Below are 21,654 nucleotides of genomic sequence, written 5' to 3'. Positions count from 1 at the left end.
TTTTTTTTTCATATATTTTCAAATTTTTGTAGAATAGTAATAATACTATTATAATTATAATTATTATAAGAATCTTGGTCGTTTGATTTGCCGTTTGTATGATTCCGGTTTTGTATCACGAACAGTAGACCAACAGTATTCACCAAATATGTGTCTGATGCCTTTTCCTTCGAAATGTTTCTTAATGATCGCAATGTTCATCACTGAATTCACCCAAATTTGGAAAAAAATCCAAATGATTGTGCAGAAAGTATATTTTGAGCGACATGTTAACTTTCATTGCATGAAAAGAAATCATTTGAAATCATTTCAGCAACAATTTTTTTGTAATTGTCGGCTTTCTTATTGCTCAGAAAATGTTTGATAACGGCTACCAAATCAATAAGTCAGTATCGAGACACGTATATGCTTTCCTAACATCTACTTTCAGAATCTCTTTGAATTTTTCATGAGAGGAAACCTGTGCTGTACAGTATTATAAAAAGACATTTGATGATACTTAAAAAACGTTAATGACTTGATCTGATAAAACGCCGAGATACGAATATTTTTTTTCACATCTGCTTTCAAAATCTCTTTGATTTTTTCATGGGAGGAAAAAAAATCGATTTTTGTCGTACTGTGTTGTAATTTACATTGCTTGTTTAAAAAAGAAATAAAAATATTTTTACACTTTTACCAAACATTTTTATTTTTGTATGTTATATGAATCATATATGTATTTAAATTGATAAATAAGACTGTCATTTTTACCGTTACTTTTTATAATAACAATTTAGTAATGATCTTAAAATTTTTTATGTAACGATAACTAACTAAACGTTAAGATTGTGCTAAAGTTAGGAAAGTCATTTTTAAAAAGTAACTTGTCATATTTACACGATATTTTTTGAAAAAATACAAGTAACGCGTTACTTTTTCATTAATGAGTTTTCTGTGTGTGAGATCTTTTCAATCTCTTATAAGTAACGAGTAACCATTCCAATCTTGGTATTACCGTTAACATTATAAAAAGTTCGTAACATCATTATATGTCAGTGAGGATTTTTGTGCGCGGCAATTTTTATCGAGCAAAGGATTTGTTTGAAATTTTGCGTTACAAACGAAATTTCGTTCGCAAACGCATTTAAAATGTTGCAATCATCGCCATAAGCTTTATGCAATATTTTGAATGCGTTTGTGAACGAAATTTCGTTCGGTAAAAATCGCCGCGCACGTTGTATCGTGTAATATGATTTTTTCACATGATTTCCTTCATAGCTTTTTTATACTTACTGCTATAATTTTGTGTAAAATGTATGTTTAAATTCTTTCTTTTTGTCTTTAAAAGTTTTAGTCATCGTACGTTTTTACTTGCATTATAATTCTAATTTATTGATAGATATAATGTTTGTTTGCAGGAGAACGATAAAATTAACGACATGGATCCATTCTGGAGTAACGCCTGTGATAAGTTTATGGAGCAATTACGCGCGGGCGATGCCGTAAAGAAACGTGGACGTAGAAAAAAAGTGAGTGGTATCGCAACGTCGAAACTTGAAGACGCAGTTAACGATAGCGACAAGGAATCTGATACCAATGCATCGCATTCTCGAATCAAGCCCGAAGACATCAAGAAGGAGATATCGGATTCATCTAATAAGGATGATAAAAATTCGATTTTCAAGGATGTTAAGATTAAGACGGAGGCTGGGTTGAGGAAGGAAGATGATAAACACTCAAGCGACGATTCAGACGAAGTGCCGTTAATTAAAAGAACAAGACAGGAAGTGAAGAAGGAAGATAGTGATTGTGATGAGGAAGTGATATGCCGAAGAAGACGAATTCGTAGGATCAAGCTTGAATCTTCTAGTGGCAGCGAATCCTCGAGCGAAGACAGTGATGTGAGTACCGTATTTGGTCATGGTTCTTCAGTTGCTGACAGACTTCGAGCTAGGAAACGATCTATAGCTAATGTGTCTGAAGGTATGAAGCTTCGTTCGAGAGACACTACTCCTCATAAGGCAAAAACAGAGAAGGAATCCAAATTGTCGCCTCCTAAAGGTGGAACGTCTCAAAAAGCGAAGCCGAAACCGTTGTTTGGTGACGGTAGTGATTTTAGACCTGGTTGGGAAGAGGAGGTTTACGTTTACAAAAAATCTCTAAGAATGCCACCCAGATTGATTACAGTGTCAAAACCATCGCGTTTTCATCGACTATCCACGTCATTGCCAGATTTAGATCCTGGTTCGCCGGCATTGTCTGTCTCGATGGATAGTTCCGACGTGTGTCTCAGTCGTAATAAGAGAGACAGTGACATGGAATCTAATTACAGTTTCAGCATTATGGGACTTGGCAGTAAGATTGATGACGAAGAGGCGACTTCATCAACAACAGTTTCTTGTCCGCCGAAGGCGATGATGAAACATTTCCGATCGGATAACAATTCTATTGTCGATGTTCTCGCGCAGAAAGTCGGTGGTGGTCAGAAAGAGTCAAAAAAGAAACAAAATCTGAAAAGTAATAAGAGCAGTAACGTTAATAAAAGCAATAACGAACCGGAACTTTTACCAACTCCAGGTCTTGCACCGCTTCTGTCATCCGAAACATCAAAGAATCTTAAAAACAAGATTGCGTTGAAGAATAATAGAAATCCAATTAAAGTTACCAATTCCGTCCTCCTCGGTTATTTCCGCAAAGAGACGGTGAATAATTTCCGTGATGCATTCAAGAACAATCACACATTACCCAATGAATTCTCTACTCTAGTATTGAAGAGTAGAACCAGAACGGAGACGAAAGTCTTGAAGAAGGAAACTACTATTCGTGAAGTGTTCGGCGAGGATAGGCCTGCGTCAGCCCCGCCGATGCAAAATCGCGATGACACATCACAAGATGACGATTCGCAAAATGAAACGCCAGAGAATGCATTAGGTAAGGTACGAACATTAAAGCAAAAAGTGGTGTCTCGTTTGAGGAACGCTGGTATACTTCGAAGTCACAAAGCTATTGCGAATTCGAAACGTCATCTATTAACTGCTGAGAGGCGAAAGGATCTCCTCAAATCACTTGCTAATAAGAAACTACGTCGTATTAAGACTGAGATAGAACAAGAAGAGACAAACGACACCAGAGAAGAGGAAAATAACGAGATGGAAGATGATAAGAACGATTTGGAGATTCGTAATAAAAAGAAATTGAAACTTCGACCTGGCCGACGAAAATTCCGTTCTGGATTTGATTACATCCGTAAGAAGAAGAAGCCATTAAAAAAAGACGAGACATTGCCAAAGGAAAGAAAGAGAGTATGTATATATTATACATTTTTACGTATATATTCTTGTCCAATTCATTGGCTTCCATCTCTTTAAGATTTTTATACGTTATTTTTTTAATATTATTTAAAAATGCGATATTTCATTTTACAGCAAAGTCAAGCTAATAAACCAAGCCCGGAGTGCGTAGCCGATATTCAGTCTGAGATTAGAACGTGGGTTATCAAGAAGGGCGTCGGGGAAACTATATTACACCGCGCTGCCCGTCTCGGTTATACGGTAAGATAATGATTACATTGCTACGTCATGCGACAAAAATAACGATTTGCGCGAATTGCAATCTAATCTGCTTATATTTCGCCGCAGGATGTGACTGCTTATTGTCTAGAGAAGCTCAATAGTGCGCCGAGTCCTAAAGACAACGCGGGATATACACCACTTCATGAGGCGTGCTCCAAGGGTCATCTGGAGATCGCAAAACTCTTACTGGCTTACGGTGCGAATGTAAGCGAGAGTGCTAATGGTGGTATCAGGTAATGACTTTCGTCAAATCTTTTATAATAACTTTTCTCATGTCAAATCGACGAGTAACTTGATAAATGTAGGCGATTATAGATTATGATGATTGATAGAGAGTTATATACATATATGCATTATTAGACCACTTCATGAAGCGGCGGAGAATGGTGCTACAGAACTTGTGCGATTGCTATTATCGTACGGTGCCGATCCATTATTGGCTACTTATTCCGGACAAACACCTTTGTTGTTAGCTGTTGATACCGACGCTAATGTCATTCTAGAACAGCACCTGGCTGACATTCAAGGTCGTACCACCATGCCATGGTCATTTGCTGGTCCATCTTCAATTTTTGGTACGTTATTGTTAGCACAAATTCTTCAGAATTCTTAAAAGTTTCATGAGTATCATATATGTGTATACACACACACACACACACGAGCGCGCGCGCGCACACACACACACACACACACACACACACAAAATATATATTCCAAATATATATTTTTAATCTTCTATGAAATTATTTTTAGATCCAGAAGAGACGGGCTACAGTCCGCTCGATGATGTTCCATCGGACAATCCTGAATCAGATGAACTAGATGATATCGAAATGGAAGTAAGCGACATCAACTTGCCTGTCTTGTTCACCTTGAACAACGATCCCGATAAATGGGTGCTGCTTCAAGATCTCATGGCGATTTTGAAGATAAAGAGTCGTGATGCTCTTCTACGTCAAATTAATCCGAAAGCACATTCTGGACCGCCTGCAATCGCGCATCGTGAAGTCATGCGTGAGCTAAAGTTGCCAGATTTCCTGGAACAATCTCGTTGTTGTCACCTGTTGAGCGGCGGCGAAAGGATTAATGTGCGTGGTTCCAAGGTCATTCTTATCAAGTACAACGACAAGGTGAAGTCTCTGTTGAACGTAGAGAAAGTGCTAATCAGCCTTAGGTGACAAGAGGCTTCTCTGGGGCGATCATCTCCCCAGATATCGAAACCATCAACTTCGATTTCAGCTAAGGAACATCAGAAAAAAGTTGAAGGCAAAGCTATAAAACGCGATCGACAACATGGAAAAAAACGACAAGAAACACGTAACAAAAATTCTGCGGACTGAGCGATTTATTCTTTAACTAATGCCCTATCAAAATATAATTAAAATTATATAAAAATATAGCGATTTTTAAGAATTATATTGCTGAACAGTGAATAATATTATAAGAACAGATCATTTTGATTGTTTTATGAAGCATCGAGAAAAATGATCAGGTAATTGCTATGGAAATAATCTTAACTAATGCAAATCTGTTTGTCTGAAAAACTCGTCTCTGAAGAAAGAAAGACTGATCGATACAACAATGAAGATCGGTGCTTTTACGTGTCTAAAGACTGACTTCTCGATTTATCTTATGCTTCGAAGGTAAATCGAACCGATACTGATAATTGATTTTCTCCTCTCGATCTCTTACAGTGCAGAATATAACGAAATGGAGCTTGACTAAAGTGATAAGAGATACGCACATATAATCGGTTCCGTTCCTTCATTCAAGTGATGAATTTGTCAATCGAAATAAAGAAAATCTGTATTCCCGATCGGTAATGCCGATATTATGCCGGGAGCGTAACGCGCAATTAAATTAACTTCGAAGCACATAGTTGTGCAAATACAATTTTAAACAAAACTATCTACTATTTAATGCGCAGCTAAGAGTGGGGAAACAGCTACCTGTGACATTATATAGCAGTATTGAATTGGGATATATATACGTAATATACCCATAGAATGAGGATATTTTATTAATTCTCTTAAGGACTGAACAAATAATCAGAAGTTTGTTAATGTAACGTTTATAAGCGAATGAAAAGAGGGAGACATGTTGTTTGTGGGTGATTAAGGCGATGGGAAAACGAATTCTTTGAGAGTAGATTTTTCTCAATCGTTGAACCAAGTCTCGGAATAGTAATAATAAAAATAATAATAACGTAAATAGTAATAATTATATTAAGAGTGCGAGAAAACGTAGCTGTCATACCAGATATATTTTTATCTCGTACGTGGCTTCAAGAAGTTTCTCTGTTTTTAAGGGAATCTTATCTCTCCGAGATTTGTAGAATTAAAATGCGCGCCTGTGTGCGTTAATATTAGTTTTCCTCTTTGAACTATTATCGAACGCGTCATTGGAAGAGTCAACGTTAAGAGAGTGTAACATAATTACTATCGCGAACGATAACGTTACCACAGTTTAGTCTTTGTTTTTTCCTTATGTTATATAGAAAAGTTGTATATTATGCTGTGCGAGTTATATTTATGAAATGTGTTAATTGACCATTCGAATAGGTGCTTGAAACGCTAAATGAGTTGAATTTCAATTCATTGAGTTCAGAATATTTGATCCATTAAGAAGACACCATCACACATATTAAAGGTGCATATCTGTTGTCTAGTTCTATTTTTAGTATTTCACTATTTTTAATATTCTGTTGCATAACTATACAGTTGTATATGTATATTTGTATGTATATTTATGTATATATGTATATGTTATATATATATATGATATATATTATGTATACATTACAATATGTAAATAAGTACATAATATATATATATATATACAAATATACGTATTATATGGAGCTGTGTGTACATAATATACACTACAAAATCAACTTTTAATTTATACAAGTTCTTCGTTTTTGTACAGCTTCCATTGTGTGTAGCGATTAATTTTAATTTGAATAAAAGGTAGAATCAGCAGGTGTCAATGGCTCAATTTTTGTAATATGGGAAGTGCAATTCGCGAAATAAACATTTTTGTTTCGTTGATGGTCTAATTGTAAATATATGATTATTTCTAAGAGTTTAGAAAAGATAGATAATTATTTTGAAGGACTAAAGCGGCTAAAAAATGCCGTTTGAAAACGCTCACTGTGCAATAATATATCTGTTTTTTACACTTTGTCTTCAAATTATTTCTGTTTTTGTGATTATGCCAGAACAATGTTAACGCGTCGTATCGGCGATCGAAGACTCGCTAAGACAAGAACATTCAAAATTAAGAACAGAATTTTGTATAGAGAGAAAATGCAATTAAGTATATTAAATCAAGGAAAGGGTTAAATGGAAAAATATCTAATAATAAAATTTTTTAAATTTTTATTGTAACTAATTCGATATATAGAATTTTGAGAATTAAAGAAGAGATAAATCAGCGAGTTTCGATCATCAAAGCGATGTCGTGTTTGATTAAAGCAATTTAGGAATGCAAATTTTATATAAGAGAGGAATTATTTTAAACTTGGACGGAACCAATTCGGGGAAAATATGTCGATTGTACTTATTGTCTCACGACGTTCCTGTATTGATTTTTGAACGAACGAAGATATTAGCGTATGCCGAGGAGGAATGTTATGAGATGAGAAAAAAGGATGCGGCCAGATAGTTCGGTTTCGTTTAGGATGCTTAGAATGCTGTAAAATGCGTTTATTTTAACGCCATGTGCAGCACAGAGATTTCAATCGTTATAATCAGTCTCAGGGAAAAATCCACGTGTATTCTTGAAAATAACTTGGTAGTGTACTGACTACAGATGCGTATGCCGATGCGTGTGTACGTGCAAGCGACGCGTATCAGTGCGTATGAGTGTACAGTAGCTAGTTGAAGAAAAAAAATCCCATTACAAGGGATAATTAATTAATATTATTGATATAATTAATGAAAGAACGATTTTATCGAAGTATATAAAAATTTAATTAGACATTGATTTGAAAATAATTTCATTAAGACTATCAAAATAATGATGTAGGATGTTTAAACCGATTGGAGAATGTCAAAACTTTTGCAGTATTGTCATCAATGCTCAAGGGAGCATAAATACCTAGATGCATTAAAATAAAGCATAATTTTGTGAATTTTTTGTAGAAAAACGAAAAGAGACAAAGAACTCGGGTTTATTTCATCATAAAGAACGTATTTTTCTTTCTTTGTCATTTAAATTTTATTAAAAAGTAATAAAAAATGGCGATGTTATTAATGTCTACTTGTTTTAAAAAATATAGTTTGCGGTAATCACTCACTTCCATAAAATTAATCTAAAAGCAAAACGACATAAGCTTTATAAAATTGAAACATATAAATATAATATTTGACTTAGCTGTTTTTCAAATATTGCATTTGAACAAAGCAACAGCTCAGTCAAATATCAATCTTTTATCAAAAATTTTGTTTAATTTTGGCTGTGAACAAAAAACGGAGCATTATTAAAAAAAATCAGTTTTGAGTGTCTAGAAAAAGTGATTGAAAATCGTTTGGTCAAGCCATTTTCAAGATACAGTGGTCATGCATTTTCAAAAGCGTTTCGAAAAAAATGCGTTTACAATCTTACATTTATAATGATCTACTCCACACAGGACCATAAAATAAAATCCTTTGCTGCTCGAAGACTTGATGAAGGCTATTTTGGGTATATGTCTAGTTGTTTAGCGCGCTCGACTTATAATTTTGTGCAACTTCTTCCGTTTTCGTTGGATCGATTTATAATTGTACAAGAATGTTCTTTAAGATATCAAATTTTAAAAATATATTAAAATTATTTTTTAAAATAATTTTAATTATTTTAATAATACATATTTTTAGATCTGTAATATCTATTTAAATTTGTAAAAACTAACAAAATCGTTCTTTTCATTTAATTAATATTGAGTGATATCAATTAATGTGTATTGATACGATGCGATTTGTTGTGCAAGCGACAGCGTGCATTCGGGCGACTCCTTATAATTTTTATTTAGCTAACGATGTCAAGTGGATAGGGGCGCGGTTACATTATGCCGATTGTATATACATATTTTCAGAAAGGAAAAACGAAATAAAGATAAAGAGGAGCGAAACGCAGAAAAGTTACTTTTCTCTCTGACAGAATGATAAGAAACCGTGGTATGTACGTACTGTATCTTTTATTCTTAAGTAGTTAAAGTGTAAGTAGACCGCGGTATTTGTTTATAATAGCGTATTTGTGTACAATATAAAGCATTAACCGACTTCGAGATAGTCACGTTGTATGACATGAGATGAACTAAGTATGTATATATGTTGCGACTACTAAAAATATTATTTACTATTATACTAGTAACTCTGCTATTACTACCGCAACTATAGCTACTATCAATACTGTTGCTGCTGCTGCTACTATTACTACTACTACTACTGCTACTACTACTACTACTACTACTATTACTACTACTACTACCACCACTTATTACTATTATTACTACTACTACTACTACTATTACTATTATCTATGACTACGCGCTTTTTTATTGTACCATATATACATAGTAGTTAAACGATGGATGTACATTTTCTTAGTCGTGTAACATTCACACAACGCCTCTCCCTTCTATTGCCCTCCTTGTATTTATATATTAAAAAAAACTTCTAAATGTGTTAATGCTGCTGCTTTAATGCGGATAAAGAAAAACAGAAGTTATATACAAATATATATATATAAAATATGAACAAATATATAAATAAATATATATATATACAAATATATATTTTATTTCAGAGATTTAGTTCGAAACAACGTTGAAGCTGATGAACAAATTAGAGTCTTACTGTGATTCGTGTAAAGAGGAAATCGTTATTATTGTCATTGCCGTAGTCGTTACAAGCGAGTCACGATGGACCCGACGAATAACTTTCTAAATGAAGAAAAAAATATTTGTGATTTTTTTTCGCTAATAACAATAACGAGTTATCCAATCGATGTAATAAAAACGAGTATTTTTACTGAAACTCTTATTACTATTCACTAACCCCAATCACTTAGTCACTAAAACCAGCTAAAACACTGAACATACATATTAAATATAACAAGATTTCAATTTTTTTACATATCTTATTATATCTCAACATTGCAAAGCGTATATTTTTATCTTTTTATGTATAATAAGATGCAATATATTAAAAATGATAATTAACTTTTAACTTAAAATTGATTTTGAAGATACGTTATACCAAGTAAATTGTTATTTATCTACAAGTATGTAAGCAAATAATTGTTTAATAGAATATTCTTTTACTTTTATCAAATATAACGATATTAATTATAATTTCTGTATCCTCTAAATAAAAGTAAGGAATGAAAAAGAAGGATGGGGATACCAAACTACAGTAGTAAAATTGGTAAAACGTTTATTAACTATTTAAAAACGATGAAACAAGGTGAACATGAGATTGACAATTTAATAAGTAATATTATTAAATAGACTATAGAGGTGTATAATAGGTATCTGCGGTAATTATTCTCTTTATATACGGTCTTTTACATCGAGACAGACATCTTTCAACTCGGCGAAGCCAGGCCTTCTGTCCTTCAGGCACAAGCCGAAGCTCGTCGCTTCGTACCTCATTCTATCTCGTATGATATAATCGCGCTTAATAATAATCTAGAACTCGCGATATAGGAAAAAAATAGCCCGAAAGCGTGTCCGCGCAATATTATTGTTCCTCGCGAGTGAACGTTACTACGAAATAAGGAAAAGGAAACGTTCGGTTCTATTCAGACAGGCGACAGAAGTGATCGTCGCGTGTTGCGCCCAAATACGTTGGCTCATCATCATTGCCATCATTATCATCATCGTCGCCATTGTCTTTCGTCATCGCGACTTGTATTTCCATATCACGACAACAATGCGGCTATATTACAATTAAATTACCGTAATAACACCCCGTGTTTGCAACAATTCGATTTCCCGCTCGTGTTTCATTGAGAGAATCAATTATCGTACCTTCTCGCGCATGATTAATGCTACGGAAACGGAAGGAGCAAGCGGACAAAGCATCGTGCATAGTGCACGCGATCGCGAGCTCGCAGCGCGATGAACAAGTGAAGGCCAAGCGATGGGATATTTTTTTTTTATTGAGTTTTATTCAGGATGCGAGTTTATCGATGAAGAATCTTCGCTTATTATATTCGATGACTGCAGTTCTCATTCTACGGTAGAACTCAATTGGCCGTATCTGCGTCTTCTTTTCTTTTCGAATCGTTACAGTTTTGTCCATTCGCACCTTTCGCGATTCCCCCATAGAAATCGTAAGTACATTAACGAACATGATTTTCTCCTCTTTTTTTCCCCCTTCAGCCGGATGCATTGAAGATCTCGTGCAAGCTAGACCTCACGATCAACAACGACTGCTGGATCCGGTGCCAAGAACTATATCTTAAGATACGAAGGAGCAGCATACATCTACGCTCGCGCTGAAGCTTTATGAGAGCGCGAATGATCGGCATGAAAATTCTTTATCTCTTCACGATGCTGAGTGGCATCATGTATCCGAAAAAAAAGCCGACGCGTGTGAAAGAAAAGCCTTGCCAGGCTCGTCTTTCATCATCCCTCTATCTCTTCTTCTTCGATTCTTATCTTTACCTACTACGCCTTTCCGTCTCGATACACGCGAGTATTAATATATATTTACAATAATACCTACTATAATAATAATTTAGTAGTGATATTTAAATTACAATAGTATTTTTTGCTCTTTCTCTTTCTCACTCTCTCTTTCTCTCGTTTTTCTTCTCTCTCCTCGCATTGCCCATTCCACAAATATAATGTTGCACATAACCCAATTACTGGCTTAGTCATCTAGCTGTACAAAACATTATATATCGTTATGTGTATCTAGCATCTAAAGATTTGTCCTGTGAGGTTTCTCTTCTCTTTTTTTCTGCTTTTTTTACTGTTTCTTTTAATCCTGTGAGGTTCATTAACACATACACAACGTCGCTGGGGGGGGGGGGGGGCTACGGTTTTTTCTCTTATCCGCGATTCCTCCGTTTTTTCGAATCGAGTTCGTCGAATTCGCTCGACGTTCTCGGCGCGCTAACTGCGCTTAAGTACATTAAAAAATACCGTGCCCGAGTATGACCGAAAAAGCGTTCGCATTTCGTAGCTGATAGTTCAGTCGAATTCGAGAGAACTCTTCCGAATTGCCCGCCAATTCGATTTCGGCATACGCCGATCTAATCTTCTCGAGCAATTGTACATACATACAACGCCTCTAAATTCTTTCGCGAGGTTAATTAATAAAATTAGGGACGATCACACACACGAATAATCGACGATCATGCGATAAAAGTTACGAATTTCTCTTCGTCATTTTTTGTTATCAGAAACATCAGTCACGATAAAATTCAACACGATGAGCACGCCCGAATGGTTAGTTTTCCTCATTTCCCTCTTAACACAATCTTCTATTAGATTTTGAACTTAGAGGAGAATAAATCACGCGTCCCGACTGACTTTATCAGTCCTCCGCAGGGAAATGGTTGGTGATATCGTGTGTCCCACCGTTTTTAAGTATTCTTTCGGCTTAAATTCTCTGCGGCGATTTACATGTGTTACGCGTCTTAAATAGGGACTTTGTGCTACATGGATATGGGATACGGGAGGGAAGGAGGGATCAGGAAAGGATGTTAGAGCATCACTTAATCGTATTTATCGTGAATAACTAAGCTTGTCGCCTCGGTGGCAGGGTCCAGGCGTTGGGCCCATGCTGAGCGTGGGGGGCAGGACGTCACAGCTGCTGATCTCTGCAGGGAACCCAGATGTTCGGTCCTGATTGCTCGGAGATGACCTCCTTCACTTTCACGTAAATTTCCTCGGGAGTGTCTCCTTGAACGACGGCTACAAATAAATAGCGATTTAATCGTCGCGATAAGAATATTTTGATTGTGCCAAATTGTACTGATTTCTCTCATGATTTTTTCAGATTTTAATTGATTTTAATTTTAATAAGTTGCATTACATTTAGAGTGTTTGCAACAATTACAAAATAAGCATTTTAATAAAAAATCATAAATAATACCATAGTTTAGTTGAACAAAATTTTATTTGGTAAAATTGATATTAAGATTGAAAGAGGATAGCTTACGTAAATATATCAAGTGAGAAAAATGCCAATTACAGTTAAAAGTTAGTTGGAATATAATATATCTAAATGTACAATTAAATTAATTTATTTCAGATATATGACTGTGAATCGATTGCTCTCGGACTTGTAACATAATCAAACTGGAATATATTTAATCCCTTTAAATTATAAAATTAAATTTAATAGAAAGTCTTATAAATGTAAACGTACCAGTAAAATATTCACCAAATTCTTGTTCCATCTTGAGAGCACGCTCGTACGTCTTCTTCGCTTGCTCTTCGGTCATCCTCTTATTCATCTCCCTGTAAAATTGCGAGCGCTAAATTTAGCAAAATAAATAACAACAAAATTTCTGTGCGTATTAAAGATCGATTACGGAACTTACATAACAGACTCCACCGATTTCGGCTTGATGAAGATGGCAATAGGATAAAGTTGTGCTACCTGTAACCTCTTGATAGCATTCCCACTCACATCAAGAATGCAATGCTTGCCCTATAAAAGCAACAATTACAAACATTTTTGGTGATTTCTCATCAATATAATATAATGTGACGTAAGTAAAGTCTATAAAAGGTCGATTCTATGTTACTAAAATTATGCGTACCTTTTCAGCCACTTCTCGTACAGACGCAACGGATGTTCCGTAAAGATTGTCGTTATATTGTCCGGCCTCTATGAACAAATGATTTTGTATGTCCCTCTCCATTTGTTCCCTCGACGCCACGAAATGATAATCTCGTCCGTCCACTTCATATTCTCTTCTACTCCTAGTTGTGTCTGCAGGCAAACGCGCAAAAAAGTCGATATATACAGCTCCATAAGAAAAGCTTTATCGTTGATCATTCAATTGTCGAGCAACTCACGTGGAACACAGCTGCCAAATTTATCAGGGAATTCGGAGATGAGATCATCATTGATGCGATCCTTGAGTGGTCCGAGAACGATCACGGGACGCGTATACTGTATCGTCAACTGCTGCACAGCCTCGTACGAAAGCACGTTCTCTTCGCTGCCTGCAATCGTTTAATCAAATGTATATTCACGATTCTGCGCGACGCGCTTCCGAAGACTCGATAGAGGCCTCTCATCATCATCATCATTACAAGCTATCTTGCAATCTCCTCCGAACCTTCGGCGCACAAGTTCCGCCCACTCAGATATAGCAGAGAAAAATAAAAAGCGATAACATTCATCCAAGAAGAGGCTAAACACGACCCGAGTGGTCCTCCTTCCGACTCCGCTTCCGAAAGACAGGGTCTCCGACGACGGTCCCCGATGATGTCATTGATTAATTGACACTTCCACGAAACGGACGCGGGACAACGTGTTACACACAGAGCGATATGCGTTCGTCGGGGCCACTTGAAACAATCTCTGACTGATGACTCGATAGATCGGTCATGTCCAATGACAAATGTCCTTCAACTGTCTCAAGCGGACCCCGGCTTTTAGGCTTCTATTGGCATTTCGGACAAGTACACATTTCTCTCGTCGGACGAGTCACGAGCATGCTCTCAGCGTTCGGACGAAATCGAAAGCAGGAGGAAAGCTGTACCTCTTAATGACTAAAAAATTTAAGCGATCCAGGAACGTTAGAGGTGCATAAGTGGCGTTAGTACGTATAGCGACTATAAACCAATACTTGGCTAAAGAGAGAAGGAAAGAAAGAAAACTAGAGAGAAAGAGACAGACGGAAGAAAGTTGGGGGTCTCCATTTGTAATCAATACCGCGGGCTGCTAACACATGTTACGAACTCGATATTAATGTGGCTATATCGCTTCTTCTCGGGTTTCAACTGCGATAATCGAATACGTGGTCCGAACTTTCGCGCAAACGTGAGGAAGAGGAGCGCGACAATGCGTTTCCAGCGCAACGAAGAAGAAGTGACAGAATTTTTTCGTCTATTTGAGCGTCCTAATTGCGTTCTGCTGCTGTTAACGTCTACAGATTCTACGATCGAGGAAGAGGAGGTGGAGAGCGGCGGGGAAGAAAAGAAAACGAGAAAACAGGTCGTGACAGCAGCATCTCGCGCGGCCGTTTCAATTGTACGCGGAGCGCGTCTCGTCAGTAATTTATCGCGAAGAGAAGCCCGAAGAAAATTAACGGATGTCGAAGGAGACAGACGTTTCTCGATTGGTGCCTTAAACCGGCGCTATTGTAGTCGCGGTTGCTTTTCAATTTCGATCGTGAGTTTTAGTCGGAAAATAAAAGGGTGAAAGAAGTTTTAGAGATCGACGGATGGTTGTGTTAACTCGCCACGTTACACACCGTAAAGATAATGTAAAATCGATAATAGCGGAAACACGAAGTGAGAATAACTGACACATTATCTTTCTCCACTGTCAAATTATATCTATCTTATGTAACCGCGGCAGAATTTCAACGATTTCTGCGACCTTGACCCACATCCAGGGATCTTCAAGTGAGAAATTGGACACCGTTTAGACAATTTCCAATCGACGCGCTATATTTTTCAGGACGCTTAAGAATAAAAATTCGTCGGTGACTCAAATTTGACATACATACAAAGGACAGACACATATTTATTTTTACGTTTACCGAGAAGAACTTCAAAGAGAGTCGAAACGAATAATTAATGGCATCACTAATTATGGAATACATGAAGTAATAAAAAAAATTTCTTACTTTGCGTACTGATCACCGTACTCTCATTCGCCCCGTTGATTTCTATTACTGGCTCAGGAATAAGATCGAATGAGATATCTAAGTAGGTCCTGAGAAATATGGCAAGTCCAATCTCTTATTTGAGAATCTTTACCCACGGCAAATTCGCGTAAGAGCGGTAACATTAATGGAAGATCGGAAAATATCAAGGATTTAGTTAGCTGACACATGGATTGCAAACAACGTCATTCAGTTATTTTACACGAATTTTTATTTTTTACTTTTTAAGATAATCGCCCGTTGACAGGGTTACAATCTGCCTGCGATCTGCGTTAGTTTCCTAGAGGAACAAATCGGCTCTTTGTGTGCGCGCACTGCGCTCACACTACGGTTCACACATTTGGTCTCGGCTACGACTTACTAAGCTCGTCATCGGGCTCGTCGCCCTCCTTTTCCAGATAAACTAACGTGAGTTCCTCCACATACGGCAGCTGAACGCGAAACAAAATTTCTCTACTCCCTGTAGCGCAAGATAAATCTTGAATAAATAAGAAAAGAAAAAGATCAAAACAAAGAGAGATAGAAGGGCAATAATGTTAATGGTGATGAATGAGAGGTGAATGATGGACGGCGGCGACGGGGGAAGAGTGGCGGACAATCAAGGTCCTAAGATGAGATTCTAAAAGAGTCATATATGAAATTTCATCGATAGACAAATGCGCTTGTGACGAAAGCTCTCTCGATATATAATCAGCGAACGTTTCAAGTTCAATTTGAAATCATATTGTGCAAAATCGCAAATATTGTCCCTATTTTAAATATTACAGGATAATAAATTCTGCTTTCATTCATACGTAGAGACATAGGAAAATAAAGAAAGAACGTACTTTTTATGTATTAATTCACATTCTTAACATCTTGTATCGTATTATTCTTTATCAATTGTTTTATCGTGTATTAATGTTCATGGATGCAGATTATCTATATATTCTTTGGACTTGAATAAATTTCTATATATGCTTTAACTGCACGAACGTCATCATTATTAACTAATGAAGATTTCGAGTTGACCTTTTCATCTCATATGAATATGCATACTCCCATTGAAACGAAACAATAGATATGCTATACTGCCCATGACGTATAATAAAGGCTGACATCATATATTTGGTTGCTGAATTATCGCTGACAAATGAATGCAAGCGTGATCGATATCTCTCACAAGGATGGTAGACAAATAAAGGAATGAGATGATTTTCGATCAGAACGTTTCACAAATACTACAATTTCAAATTTTCGAGCGTTATTGTTGTATAATTGCAACAAATTTAAGCCCGCTATGCTGAATTCTCTATATACGTAAACGTTAACATAAGCACTTATTTTATGTTAAATAATACCGCAAGAGGTAATGAACGTTAAACGTGATAATACTGACACATAATTCTTGTATCAATATTAATTATATTAATAATATTAATCTATTCGAGCACGCGTGTAATTGCGAAACAATATCGTGATCGAAATTCATTATCGCACGTGGCTGACCCAGGCAATACGATCTCTTCAGTGTAAGGAAGAATATATAGGAGAGATATATTGTATATGTATAGAAAGAGAAAGAGGAAAAAGAAAACTAGAGAGAGAGGGGGAGGGAGAGAGAGAGAGAGGGGGGGGAGGGGAAGAGGAACTAAAGATAGCGAGATAGAAAGAGTAGGAACGAAGAGAGAAGAGAGAGACATGATTACCTTCAGTGTTAGTGTCGTCCTGGGTGTAGCACAGCATGAATGCTAGAACATAACAAGTTGAATACATTTCAGTATACGTTGCGTACTAAACAAGCGACCGTTAATTATCGCTAGAATTAATTAGAAGCGCTATAGATTTTCGGAAAAAAACTCTCTCCTACTGTGCGCGCGCGATTCCAATGCTACGCACGGGATGGATGGACCATGATGCGAATGTGTTTGCAGATTGGAGAAACGACAAGCGAATTTGAATCGTCCGAATTATTTCTTTCTTCAAAATCACGATTGTCGTAATTAAATATTATCATCACTAAATATTTCGTGAAGAATGCAAATTCCCTAGTGGGAATAATCACGGAATGTTCGTACGTTACGTGTTGCACGTTATTTGTGGAAGCGTTACGTTGAAGAGGTACTCGTAATAAGCGTAGTTTGTATCGAAGTGCTTTTTTTTTTATGACATCGATAAATAAATCGTTAAAGTCTCGCTCGCTATGGAGACACTCATGCTTGAGAAAAACGTCGCGTAACACAAAGAGAAAAAAAAAAATAATATCAGCTGTGTGTACAACTCAAGACTGTAACACTCTTTCTTTCGCCGTCAGCTAAATGGTGTGTATCTTCTCGTTTCTTACGATGTCAAACACCGAATCGCGTATTATGTCATTCAAAGAGATTTCTTCTCAATCTAACACGATGAGAATGCGACGTACATGCATCTAGTACTTCAAACAATTTCTTTTTCGGTTTTATTAATCCGGAGGTATTGCTGAATGCATCTGACTGAGAATGATGTGCTTCGTGACATGATCTTTGAGATGAATGGGATGCGTGTTTACCATGTTAATTATCCTTTGGTGGAAGAAAGTAAAAAAAAAAGAAAAAGAGAAAGAGAGAATGTAAACTACTACTGTCTGAGAGGAACATTGCTCTACCGTGCTGGACCGTTTCTATAGACTACCGGTGAACCTCTAAGTGAAAAGCCGAAAGTTAGAAGCGGAGTCGAGAGCGTAGATAAGAGCGTGTTGTCGGTCGGGATGTTAGTCTAGAGACTCTGCACAGGGCAGAAAAGTTCAAGGTGCAGCGTGCATGCGCAAGCGAGGTCGAAGGGCGCAAATGAAGCTACTGCGGCTGGTAAATGATGCACGGTGGTTCTCCGCAAGCAACATCGCGCACATTGCAACATTGTGTAAGATTCAATCTCGACCAAAACTCGATTTCAATCCGAGACAAAGTCAATTATGTTAAAAATAAATATTGTTAAACAATTTTTTTTATTACAATCAAATAAGATCATGCATTCTCAATTTTCTTTCGATCGTTATACATCAACAATTTACTTCACTGTACGAAAAAAATGATTTTGCTCTAAAAACCTTTTGCTAAATACGGATCTTACAATATTTTGTTGGATTATGGAAGTATTTATATAGAAAACTCAAGCATTTGTGTGTGATAAACAATATTGTAAAAAATTTTAATATTATAGCAACCAATTTGTAGTATCACACATAATTATTTTGTAGTTCAACAAAATTATTTTCAGATCTGTATCTAACTAAATTTTTAGATACATCCACAACATTGTTCTTTTCGTATGAGGATAAATAATCAGGACAAAAATATTTCTTTAAATTATACATGGAAAGAATAGTTTGCTAAAATATATAAAAATTTAACTAGTATATTGCCCTGAAAATTTTGTTGGGTTGTTAAAATAATTATATAGAACACTTAAGCATTAATGACGACGCTGCAAAAAGTTTTAACATTCTAGTAATCAGAGCATCCTACATTATTATTTTGATCGTCTAAATCAGATTATTTTCAGTATTTTGTGTCTAGTTAAATTTTTAGATACTTCAGCAAAACCATTCTTTTCGCGTACGTAATTATTCTTTAATTCAATATATCACTAGAATTTCGTCTCAACTCTCGTGTTTTAGCATGGATTTTAAAGCTTGCGTCACTGTTGACGTCATTGAATATGAAAAATGGCGAAAGCGCATATTTACAGAGCTTATTACATGTCTAATTAAGATACTTACGGGTGGGATCGTTCTCATTCTCAGGTGTGGTGGGCGTTCCTACACAAGCAGGCAAAACAAAACACATGTCACGTTTTCACATTGTAAAACACACAAGCTCATTCGGGGACTTGGGCGTGTCTGATCGGGGCTCATCGCACCGGAAGTTGGGACTTTATCAATGATTTTATTTGTTCGAATCTTCGATTTTCACGGAAATTCATATTGTGACAACTCTTTTTATAATTGTGCGTTATGAAATCTTGAAGAATTCACTTTTACAATGACATTATGAAAGAAATTGCATACACATTAAGTAATTAGATGAATACTGATAACATCGTAAAAAATAGACGCGGGAAGTTGCTTTACTAGAAGAAGAATATTTTTCTATTATTACATTTTGTATACTATAATGTCATCAGTTATTATCATATATTATCAAATTATGAATGAAATGATTAATTATTAATAAAAATTGAACCCATCGATTGCGAAGACTGCGGCCCGAGGCTTGAGGGTGAGGAATAACTTCATAATTCAGCGGTTAAATCGTACGATATAAGTATAGGCGAATACATATGGCGAATAAAACATTAAAACACAGTAAATATGGATCAGAACATGCACAGAACGTGCAGGAGGGGAAAAGAGAACAATCACATTCTAGACACTCACGTTCCTGATCGGAGCCATCCTCGGACTTATCGTCTTTGCTCTTCATGAAGGGGAACTTCCTGCTAAACGAGAAGTTCTTTTTCTTCCGGTCAAGAGTTGATTGCTGAAATTAACAAGTTTTTTATGATCAACAAATCATAAATCTCATAATTTTGTGCAATGAATTCATTTCATGAGAAACAATTTTATCAAATTCATAATTTTTGAAGAAAATAAAGTATTATACAAACAGAAATAATGTTTGCATAGAAATCTAAAAGCATTAAACTATGATAATTTTTGTATAAATTGAATAAATTTTTAATAAAAACGCTATATTTACAATCTTCTCAAATTAGTTCTGTTATAATTTTCTCTTTGTTGTCATTTTTAAAGAAATTGAATATTTTTAGAGAGAAAACATTACAACTGAAACATTTGTCACGCAAATTTGAAATTAATTCTTTGGCCTTATCAAATTTGCAAGCTGAAATAGTTATACGGCTATTGATTGTGATAAATATTTAATTAAACACCTCTCCTCGTTAGTAAATAAAACAGTATCGAATGGACACGTATTTTCGATTACACACGTTTTCAAAACGAGATTACGAATTATTTCGCATCGCGAGAATGTCGCGGAACTGTAGTTTATATTGCAAAGAAACCTCATCAAAAATTTTCCTTAATTTAAGATAATAAAATGTCATCAATTCTATCGCTTTGATCAGGGCATGTCCTATGGAATTATTCAAAATAAATTCCGAATTTGGGAATTGTTCAATTATTCCCTAAATTTTTATTTTATTTTCTAGAGATAACAAAATAATTCCAATCAAAATCCATTCTGAACAGTTCTATAATGCGTGCTGAGATTTTATAAAATTTAGTACAATATTTTATTTCGAATAAGCTCAAAATAAGAAATCAAACTTACAATTAATATAAAAAAATATCGAGATAAAATTTGAAAGATAAAAAAAGGTTAAAACAATTACAATTTTACTAAAATAATACATAATGATTAAACTAATTTTATATACCATATATGGCAAATTTCGTTGATATTTCTATAAATACGAGTTATTACTTTAATTTTTAATAAAAGAGAAAAATTTTTTCCGCTATATTTGTATATCATCAAAAATAATAATAATAATAATAATAATAAATAATTATAATTGTATTATCATTCGTGATTTTTCGTCATTTTCGGAGAAATCGGGAGCTTCGAGAAATTCCCGTTTAACTCACCTTATCAAGAATGACTGGCATGTGCCCCTGGAACTTGACAGAGCGGTCCCTGGCACGCTGCTTACGTTCCCATCGCCTGCGCGAGGGTATTATACCCAGACCTTCTTCCTCGCCCTGTGGGGTGACTCTTCTCGCCTGCCACCATTCGTCGTCGCTAGCGTTCGTCACGTGCAAGATTTCGCCATAACGGAACGCCAAGCCGCGGCTCGGCAGACCATCGTCTTTGTTGGGGTCGTAATCGAACAACGCTCTTTGGGGAGAAAATATTGTCATATTTTTACCTTCATATTTTACACAAATTATTTATTTATACGCGAAGCTATGTGTGTTAATTAAATACAGCAAAAATACATTATTAAATAAACAATTAGATATCGCATATAATAAATATTTAAAAAAAAACCATTAGTGATGTGTCCATTTATATAAAATTCAAATATCAAAATGTGTTAAGACAGATTACATAAAATAAGAAGAATAACACTGAAAAAGGCTTTGTAAGCCGAAACGTTTGTATTTTTATATTATTTTATTAATTATATTTAGAATATTATGTAGTGCATTTATATTCTTATGATAATTGTATTAATTTAAAGTCAGTCTAATTATAAGCTCGAAATAAGCCAC

The 21,654-nt window shown here is 35.6% G+C and overlaps 2 protein-coding genes across 12 annotated transcripts in view; one reads left to right on the top strand and one right to left on the bottom strand.

Moving 5' to 3' along the window:
- Nucleotides 1-4,913, top strand: part of LOC108747663 (mucin-17-like) — a 74,119-nt gene extending 69,206 nt beyond the window's left edge. For 2 of the 3 annotated variants that reach the window (XM_018485266.1, XM_018485267.1), the window contains 5 exons: nt 1,401-3,284; nt 3,408-3,533; nt 3,621-3,787; nt 3,915-4,129; nt 4,308-4,913. In XM_018485266.1, the coding sequence (XP_018340768.1) occupies nt 1,401-3,284; nt 3,408-3,533; nt 3,621-3,787; nt 3,915-4,129; nt 4,308-4,732 (2,817 nt within the window). In that variant the 3' untranslated portion in view covers nt 4,733-4,913. The remainder of the gene's footprint in view (nt 1-1,400; nt 3,285-3,407; nt 3,534-3,620; nt 3,788-3,914; nt 4,130-4,307) is intronic. The other variant, XM_018485265.1, reaches the window with a different exon arrangement.
- Nucleotides 4,914-11,513: 6,600 nt separating this feature from the next.
- LOC108747664 (disks large homolog 4) overlaps nt 11,514-21,654 on the bottom strand; it is a 333,352-nt gene continuing 323,211 nt past the window's right edge. For 3 of the 9 annotated variants that reach the window (XM_018485269.1, XM_018485270.1, XM_018485272.1), the window contains 10 exons: nt 21,028-21,277; nt 19,795-19,897; nt 19,138-19,176; nt 17,090-17,131; nt 15,763-15,879; nt 13,579-13,728; nt 13,320-13,492; nt 13,098-13,207; nt 12,923-13,014; nt 12,356-12,465 (listed from right to left, as the gene is read on the bottom strand). In XM_018485269.1, coding sequence (XP_018340771.1) covers nt 12,356-12,465; nt 12,923-13,014; nt 13,098-13,207; nt 13,320-13,492; nt 13,579-13,728; nt 15,763-15,879; nt 17,090-17,131; nt 19,138-19,176; nt 19,795-19,897; nt 21,028-21,277 — 1,186 coding nt within the window. Of the gene's footprint in view, nt 12,466-12,922; nt 13,015-13,097; nt 13,208-13,319; nt 13,493-13,578; nt 13,729-15,762; nt 15,880-17,089; nt 17,132-19,137; nt 19,177-19,794; nt 19,898-21,027; nt 21,278-21,654 lie in introns of all 9 variants that reach the window. The other 6 variants (XM_018485268.1, XM_018485271.1, XM_018485273.1 and 3 more) reach the window with 6 other exon arrangements.

The sequence above is a fragment of the Trachymyrmex septentrionalis genome, unplaced genomic scaffold (genome assembly GCF_001594115.1).
Source record: "Trachymyrmex septentrionalis isolate Tsep2-gDNA-1 unplaced genomic scaffold, Tsep1.0 scaffold20, whole genome shotgun sequence".
NCBI classification, from domain to species: domain Eukaryota; kingdom Metazoa; phylum Arthropoda; class Insecta; order Hymenoptera; family Formicidae; genus Trachymyrmex; species Trachymyrmex septentrionalis.
This window is presented reverse-complemented; position numbering and strand designations above follow the sequence as displayed.